This window comes from Cicer arietinum, chromosome 4, assembly GCF_000331145.2.
Source record: "Cicer arietinum cultivar CDC Frontier isolate Library 1 chromosome 4, Cicar.CDCFrontier_v2.0, whole genome shotgun sequence".
Taxonomy (NCBI): Eukaryota; Viridiplantae; Streptophyta; class Magnoliopsida; order Fabales; family Fabaceae; genus Cicer; species Cicer arietinum.
The window spans coordinates 18,397,623-18,406,959 of NC_021163.2; the positions used below are offsets into that span (position 1 = coordinate 18,397,623).

Sequence of the window (9,337 nt, forward strand, 5' to 3'; positions counted from 1 at the left end):
ATAATAATAATAATAATAATAATAATAATAATAATAATAATAATAATAATAATAATAATAATAATAATAATAATAATAACAACAACAACAATAACAACAACACAACCTGGTGATTCAATTTATAAACTGATTAAATCACAAATATAATGTGAAAAGCCTACACAAAAGATGAGCATACACTAATTTACGTTTGGGGGTTGCCCTTGTTTCTTTTCATGATATACAAAAGACGAGCATACACTAATTCATTCCACAAGTCAGGCACACCAGGAAGACACCAATGACTACAATCCTGGTGTGTGAGCATATATTTTTTGTTCTCCTCAGACATATTCATGTTTCTGTACATAGAAGGGTGAGCATCGAGCCTGAAATCGGTCATTTTCGTGATGTTCAGGTAAAAGACTGGAGTCTTCATTCTCTCAATTACTGACTCAATGGTCTTCATCATTGGAGGATTTTCTGATAAGTCAGACTCATTTTTCATTGGTTCTGTCTCATTCTCACACTGACCACCAGAAAACCACTCCCCACCCCTGTAGCAGAAACAAGGAGGATTGATTATGTAGAGTTCAAAGTAATTATTAAACAAATTAAATGCTTTTTTTACCTGAAATGAGAAGGGGAATAGCCCCTGAAGAAAACTATAGTTTTCTTAGGATTAATATTAGTATCCACCCAATGTGACCATGTAAACAAAGCTTTACTAAATGCTTCCTCAACATTCAGTTGTCCATGGATATGATTTCCTTCTTGATAGTATTCTTTCCTGCAAATTGTTAAAAAAGTTGCCATCTTAATTTTCCTTACTCCAGCCTCAAAATCTAAGTAATTTGCATTTACATGTAAAGAGAAAGCAAAGTTATTTTCTAGCAAGGACAAAAAATGAAAATAAAAAGGCGGCATTACCCTTCGATTCTTTTCTCATGAGTCCACCAATGACCTGTGTTGAAGATCAAAACATCAGCATTTTTGTACTTATCACAAGATCTCTCAACCAAATCAAGACGAAGTGTTTCTTTTATCGATCCTTTCCGGTCTGGAATCTCCCACTCTTGAACAAGAAAGGGGGAACGGAAGAACTCAATGGAACAATTGTAATCCTGTTTAATCGATAACAGAGAAGCATAGAATTTCAATTTTCTAAAACAGAACACCAACACATCTCAAAGTTGATCACTACTGTTTTTCTAGTCCAATGAAATGAAAACTCAAACCAACCAAACAAATAAGTACAATTTATGGACCTTTGTCTATTTTCTTATTAATCATTTTGCAATCAGTTGCAAATTCCCTCAAATCAGTTGGAATCTCTTCTAAGGTTGTCTCACATTAGTTTTATATAGTTGTTTGTCAGAAAGTATTAATGAATAAATCAAAGTAAATAGAAAAAAATATCTGAGAAGAAGCATAAAGATGTCATGTTAAATGTAGTGAGGTAATAAAATATCACATACTGTGAATATAAATGAGTAAGAATCCTCTGTCCGAAATTCTTGTCTACCAGAGGCTTCAAAAATCCTGCTTTTATTTTCCACTGAGTTACTAAGAATACAAACCATAGATTCCCACATATTCCTATTGAGAGAATCACCAACAAAGACTAAACGTTTTCCCCTCAGTATCTCCAACATGTCTTTACCATTGAACCTGCAGAGAGCAACACAAACACAACATCTTTCCCTGTCCTCTTAAATTAAAAGAGAGAAAAAAAACACAGAGTAGCTAGTTGCAAATGAAGTTTACAAATAATAGCTTGATTCACATCCATGTTGATTTAAAGGCGAATGAGGCCTAAAAAAAATTTTAAAAGAGACTATTTTATTTTAAATAAGGTTGTCTTTGTATTCACGGTGGTGTCGCACATTTGACTGCCGCTACAATTTGTATCTTCCTAATTTTCTTGTTGCATTTTTAAGTGTAGATTACGCTTTTTTGAGGGCATATGCACTTCTTGCTTAATAAAAAGTAATAGCAAATAATATTTTTGTCGATAAGTCTAAGGTCAGGGCTTTAGTTGTCTCACCCTTGAATCAGATCCTTTATATTAGACATATTTTCGTGTCCGAGTCCCGTCTCAATTCTACATTGTTTCCTACATGTATTGATCAGCAAAAAATCATCATAAAATTATACCTTGGCATGTTGCAATTCTTGGGCTGCCACCTGAACTTCTCATACATATTATCTTTTCTACCATTGAGGAAACAGTTAAAAGATTCATCAATATGTGGACAAGACCCAGATTTGTAAAGTGGGTATGAATCATCTAAAACCCATGACCCTTCAAACATATCACATGTTTTCCTCAATTCCACCAAATGTTGATCACTTTGCATCACATTTTGAGAATCCACTTTAGTATTTGGTGAAGGCATAGGTGCAAAAGACTCATCTTTATTGTTACTATGCTTTGGTGGTGTTATGAGACCAGAACCTTCTTTTCTAGAAATTTGATAGGGAGGATGAGCATTCACAAACCTATTATCATGTAACTCACCATCCTTATTAAGATGTGAAGTTTTACTAGGAGTAGTGGTGGTGGTGTCATTGGTGGTATGTGGGGTGTAACTAGTAGGGGATGGAGAAAATGAAGAGTTGGAGAGAATGTGAGCAAAAACTTTAGAAAAATGATTTCTACGTGAAGGGTGAAAGGCATTTACAAGAAAAAGCGTAAACAAGATAGAAGCAAAGGTGAAACCGTAAGTAAAACCTATAGCTCCTCTTGAAGGAAAGAAGCGTGTAGAGTCTGTTCTTGCTAATGAACGGTGCCTCGAAGGAGAATCTGTCATTATTATGTTTACAAAACAATGAATGTGTTGGTTTTATTTACATATAATAACTATGTATTATTATTGTCGTGCATGTTGAAAATTGAAAGAAGAGATGATGAGGCATGCAAAGCAAAAGAAAATGGAGAGAGGTCAATGATGCTTGAAGTTGAAGTGCTATTTTTGGAGATAATAGAAAGAGATTAATTAGTTTGGTTTTGAAGTTAGATGAGAGAAGAAAGGAGGGAACGGAAGATTTTTATGTACAAGCCGTTTTCATCGTTTTGCTTTTACCCCACAAATATCAACATGCATGCATGCCAAACACTTTTGCTCCCTTTTCTTCGTTTTTTACAATATATATAACAACAAAATAATACTAATAAAATGTCTTACATTACATTACACACATGGAAATTTCATGAAAATTTTAGAGTTTTTTAAGAGTCTTGAAATAAGAAATGAAAAAATATTTAAAAATGATGGGTAGTCTTTATCCTTTAGTTTTGTCCGTGTTAGATTCAATTTAATTTCTAAATTGATATTAAAGTCTATCCAAAATTTATTGGGTCACCTGTTATCAGGTCACCGCTATTTGACCACTCTTGAAGATAGGTTAAGAGTCTCACATTTAATAAAATAAGGTCTTATAAAGTATTTATAAGTGGTGAGTAACTTTCGCCTTACATATCAATTTTGTATAATTGTATCATGTGCAATCCAAATTTCTAAGAAAGACTAAGAAACAAAAACTAAAATACACCTTCTCAATTCTCACCGATCTCAAGTAATTGAATACGCCTTTCAATAGAGATAACTTCTACAAATTATAAACTCAACCGTGGTCCCTATGATAAAGATTATTGCTTACAATCACCATTTGGAACATCAAATCAAATCTATTTCCCTAAATTCTGACCAAAAGAACTATAGCTCATAAAAAGAACCATCAACTTAATGCATTGAACCGATCAGCTTTCTTTTTCAATTTGTTTTTGTTTTTCCTATCCATTTTATTTTATACATAACATTTTCCACAAAAACAAAAAAACTAACAAATTTAATATAATATGAGATTACTTTGATCTGCATGTTGCATAAATTTGCAAACCTTATAACTTGTAATTAAAGAAATAATGTCTCTCTGGTTTTAAAAAAAAACTCTATTTAGTAATAATAATAATAAGCTTAAATATTTGATTAGTTTTTTTTTTCAATTTAAACCCTGTAAGTTCAATTAGTTTTAAAACTATCTAACCCTTTTCACATAAGCTTTTTTTTAAAATCAACTAACCGCATGGATGCTTTTAAAACTAAATTGAATTTATAAGATTTAAATTGAAAAAAGAAAAAAAAAATCACATGAACGAAAATAAAAAATATACAAACTTACATAAATGAATCAAATATTTAAATCTAATAATAATAATAATAATAAATCCTCAAAATTATGATGAAACTTTAACAACTCCATTTTATGTTTTATGAATACTGTGTGACTGTTCTGCATCAACTGAATTATAAATATCAGAAATGGTAACATGAACAAAAAGTACACAATATCTCCTTAGATAAATATTTCGCAATTAGTAGAGCGAGACCCGCTAGTAGAGGTTTAATAATTAAGATAGACCAATGACTTTTCCAGTTGTTGTGTCCAGATCAATGTCATAGAAGCATGGCCTTGTTGGCAACCCAGGCATGGTACTCATTGTTCCAACTAAAGGATAAATAAATCCAGCTCCTATACTAGCTCTTACATCCCTTATTGGTAAGATAAAGCCAGTTGGAGCTCCCTTAGATGCAGCATTGTCTGAGAAAGAATATTGAGTCTTAGCCATACAGATTGGAAGTCCTGAAAATCCTTGCTTGCTATACATCTCGATCTGCTTCTCGGCCTAGTAAGACAATAAGAATATATTAGGAACCCAATAAATGAATTGGAAAAAATAAATTATTTTATCGAAAGGATAAAAGATAATAGGAGATAAATCTCTCTTCCAAGGGGTTTTCTCTTCACAATAGAGTCACTACTTTATTCAAAAAATGTTTAGGATACTCAATAATCCCCTCTATCCATGTATCCTTCTATTTGTACATGATAGCCCTATAGCAACTTCAAACTAACTTCTCTAACAACTCTTAACTACTTCAACTATAAGAGAAACTATTAAGAAAAACCTAGAGATTAATGAGTTGGATAGAGATATGCTATATTATGACATAACATTACGGCGTCATCTAATCCATGTAACCAACCCTACTTAGTAGAATAAAGCTTGGTTGTTGTTGTATTATATATCCTAACAGAATCCAAATCAGGTAGTAAAAAATACATCTATTTGTGTTCCATAAACAATTAATAGTTAATAATTTTAGTTACATTTATAAAGGATCAGGTAAAAAATAGACTATAACTTTGTGCTGGCCGGTTAATCTTTGCTGGTAAAATACATGGGGTAGTATTGTGCAGAAGTTAAAGTAGACTGACATAGCCAAACAAGAGATAACAATCACCTGCTCTGAGAACTCAACGCCACTGGCTCCATATGACTTTGCTATTGCCTCTATTTTCTCTTTTATACCTAAATCCAATGGATATAGGAACTTCAATGGTTGTGTCACATTCTCACAAGCTTTTTGAACTGCAATGCCTAGGTCCACCTGGAGCATGACAAGGCATAACACAACAAGTATAAATACCATTCCTCACAAAAAGATACTACTGCTTTCATTTATTTCATTAATGTATCTATATGAACTAAATTTTGCTGCTAGTTGTATCCCTGAAATGGTTCCATTTGTTTAAAATTTGAATTCTAAACCACGTGATGGATAAATTTGTGTTACCATCAGCATTATTAGGGTCTATATCCAAAACTAATTAAAAATTAGAAGGGCAACAATGCAGACCGCTCAATAGTTTCAAAGGGTTAAACAGTTCATCTAGCAGGTTAAAAATTGAAGAAAGCTCAAAACAAAATTATTATATCTTTAATATGCTAGGCCACAACTTAATTGATATGATAGTGATCTATTCATTCTTATATTTCTCTTTTGTTTCATTCGGCCTTATTGATTGTCAAAATCCAATACTATACTTTTGTGTCATGGTAAAAGATAGCCATCTATGGCTTCTCAGTTATAAAAGCTCAAATATGTCAAGACTTGTGAGTGAAGCATGAACTTACTGCTCCTCTGCCACCATGTGCATGATGGCTACATATTACAGCATCATAAGCTCCAGCATCTAAGGCAGCCTTTCTAACCGCATTTAGCTCAGCTTCAGTGTCAGTTGAAAACTTGTTGATAGCAACTATAACATTCACACCATAAGCTTTCGAATTTAATATATGCCTTTCCAGATTCACACAACCAGCCTCAACCAGACCAACATTTTCAGTCAAATATGCATGGTCAAGAGGTTTTCCAGCAACAACTGCTGGCCCTCCACCATGCATTTTTAGTGCCCTTATTGTTGCCACAATAATTGCACATTGAGGTTTCAAACCGCTATAACGACACTTAATGTTCATAAATTTTTCAGTTCCAATATCAGCACCAAAACCAGCTTCGGTAACTACAAATCCTCCAGGTCCAACCAACTTTAGTGCAATCTTATCAGCCACAATAGAAGAATTCCCGTGAGCAATATTTGCAAATGGACCTGCATGAACAAGAACAGGTGTTCCTTCCAAAGTCTGCATAAGAGTAGGGTGAATGGCATCCTTCATTAAAACTGTCAAAGCACCTCCAACACCTAAATCATCAGCAGTTACAGGGTCACCACTCCTGCTATTTCCAATAACCATTTTCCCTAGCCTCTCCCGCATATCAGCTAAGGATGTTGTCAATGCCAAAACAGCCATTATCTCACTAGCAACTGAAATATCAAATCCGGTTTCTCTGACCATTCCTTTCTCATCAGGTCCCTGGCCAACAGAAATTTTTCTTAAGAACCGGTCATTGATGTCCATTACTCTCCTCCATGTTATAGAATCAGGATTAATATCAAGCCTAGCAAATTTATTTACTTCTTCTGGTGTAAGATCATCTGGATTAGTCTTTGAAATACCAAGCTTCTTGAGACGCCTAAACATGACATCACTAAAGCTCCTTTTTCCTTCTTTATTTGGAGGGCATAACCGGTTGAAGAGAGCTTTATCTGATTGCGTTGACTCATGGAAAATCCGGGTATCAATTGCGGCAGCTAGAAGATTGTTTGCTGCGGTTATTGCATGGATATCTCCTGTTAGGTGAAGATTGAATTCATCCATGGGAATCACTTGGCTATAACCACCACCGGCTGCACCTCCTTTGATTCCAAAAGTAGGTCCTTGTGATGGTTGACGAACGCATGTGACCACCTAACATAAAGAGACGAGATTGTGCATAATTCAGCAAAACACTTTTTTTAATAACTAATATTTAGATGGGAAGACACACGCTAATGCAAGGCCGGAGAACCACAAACATAGATAAGAATTTACAACGAAATTTACATATCCAACATAACTCTAACACAATTAAAATGGTAGTTTCTCATTAATATTTTGGACCCACAACCAGTGAAGAGATAAGTAATGAAAAAACAGTTCCTACATCCGGTCATTTCATCTCATTACATAAAGGAAAAACAACATAAGAAACTATTTCCACAAGAGAATGAAAACATCTGTTTTCTTTTGCAAAAATAAAGTACAGGGAATGGTACTATTATAAAAAATAATCTGATAAATCCAGAATGTTTAGAAATCCAAAATAAACCCACTGATCCAGGCTGAAATGGCCTATACAAAGTATATCCTAAGAAGATTCAGAGACTTGAGTATCATGTGCATTCATGATTAAGAATAGGAAACAGCTCAACATGATAAATAAATAATGCTCACAAAGGTTTCCTCCTACTTGTGATTAATTACAAGGTCAACCATCATTTTGATCCAAAGTTTGCAGGCATCTCTTACTGGAACAAAAGTAAAGCTTATTCAAAGATATCTTCATTACAGAATAATGATTTTTGACATCTGCAACACTTGCTTAATGACGTTGATAGTGTATTGATACTCATTAACCATTCACTGAGCTAACTATTTTTAACACCATTAACTAAAATTGGATAACTTATTAGCCATCTATTGAATTTCAATAACGGATACCTTGGTAAACAATGTACAAAATCATGGTTAATGAGTTATCCAATTTCGATATACCCATTAACCAAACATAATACATCATTATAAACCTCGATTCTGGCCATCATTAACCAGATGTAGCAAATGTCAAATTTTCCAGGTGGTATACCTATACACATAATTTCAATCGAGAAACCTAAAACTATTAATTTGGAATGAGTTCGAAGAGGTGGCACGTGAATACCTTTTTATCAAGAAAAGCACCCAAAGCTTGACATAGACCAACAGTAGTAGTAGATTTGCCTTCTCCAAGAGGAGTTGGAGTAATACCTCCAACAACAACATAATAACCATCTTTTGATTCTTCAAGTTCATCCAATACCGACAACAAAACCTACACATACAAATCACTTTTCACCTATGCAGTGATTGATCCAAAATGATAATAACCTAATTATTAACCATAACATAATAGACAGATATATCATCACATAAATAAATATAAATATGTATCTATAAAGCATGGAGAACTACATAGACACCAGACACGACACCGATAATAATTTGATAAAATAAATTAATTGAATGTCAGACACTATGACACGCATTGGATAAGATTAGAGATATCTATAGAAGATAGAGAAATAGAATACAAAATTGTTAGAATGAATGAATTGGAGAAAGAACCTTAGCCTTATATTTTCCGTAAAGGTCATAGTGATTAGGAGTAAGATTGAGATTTTTGGCAATCTCGGAGATGTGGATAGGTTGAACGGAGTTAGCAATATCTATATCGGACGGAACAGGAGACACAACCTGTAACTTCCTCATAACAGACGAGGAAGAAGTCATTGCTGCTTTTGGAATGAGTTTTGAGGAAGAAAAAGAAGAAGAGAGGATATGTTTGTTTATTTGGCAGAAAATGAAAGAACAGTGTTGTTTGTTTAACGAGTGGCGACGAGGGGTGTGAAGGTAAATATTCAAATGATTTGATTGGAGGATTTGTATATTGTTCATAATTTATTCCTTGAAATCTTAATACTACTTTCTCTGCTTTTTCATTCGTTCGCTTCTTTTCACTTTTTATTGTCTGCCTCTCACGCGACCCACTCACAGTGATGAATTTCCAAAACAAAACCATTTTTCTGTAACTATAATTTTTATCCATCATATTAATAAAGAAAACTGGATTTAATTCTGATATCAATAAGTCACGTAGAAATATATATTTGGTCTGTAAATTGATTTTTTATTTATTTAGGTTTTTAATTTTTTTTTAAATTTAGTTCTTTTAATTGTATTGGTTTAATTTATTAGTTTTTAAAATATATTAAATTATATATATTATTTTTAAACTAAAAAATTAAGATCTAAACAATAATTAAATTAAACTTAAAAACCTATATATATATATATATATATATATAAAAT

General features: G+C 33.0%; 2 protein-coding genes across 2 annotated transcripts; both read right to left on the reverse strand.

Moving 5' to 3' along the window:
* Window positions 1–98: 98 nt before the first annotated feature.
* Window positions 99–2,792, reverse strand: LOC101512304 (protein trichome birefringence-like 4). Its single transcript, XM_004497301.4, has 5 exons — window positions 2,137–2,792; window positions 1,458–1,650; window positions 910–1,103; window positions 611–769; window positions 99–536 (listed from the first exon to the last, which is right to left on the reverse strand). Exons 1-5 carry the CDS (start codon window positions 2,790–2,792, stop codon window positions 185–187), a joined length of 1,554 nt encoding a protein of 517 aa, XP_004497358.1. The 3' UTR covers window positions 99–184.
* A 1,377-nt stretch (window positions 2,793–4,169) lies between these two features.
* Window positions 4,170–8,938, reverse strand: LOC101512635 (formate--tetrahydrofolate ligase). The gene is made up of 5 exons (XM_004497302.4): window positions 8,594–8,938; window positions 8,151–8,300; window positions 5,963–7,138; window positions 5,289–5,435; window positions 4,170–4,669 (listed from the first exon to the last, which is right to left on the reverse strand). The coding sequence occupies exons 1-5, from the start codon at window positions 8,921–8,923 to the stop codon at window positions 4,394–4,396; spliced, it is 2,079 nt and encodes a 692-aa protein (XP_004497359.3). The 5' UTR covers window positions 8,924–8,938; the 3' UTR covers window positions 4,170–4,393.
* Between the last annotated feature and the right edge of the window lie 399 nt (window positions 8,939–9,337).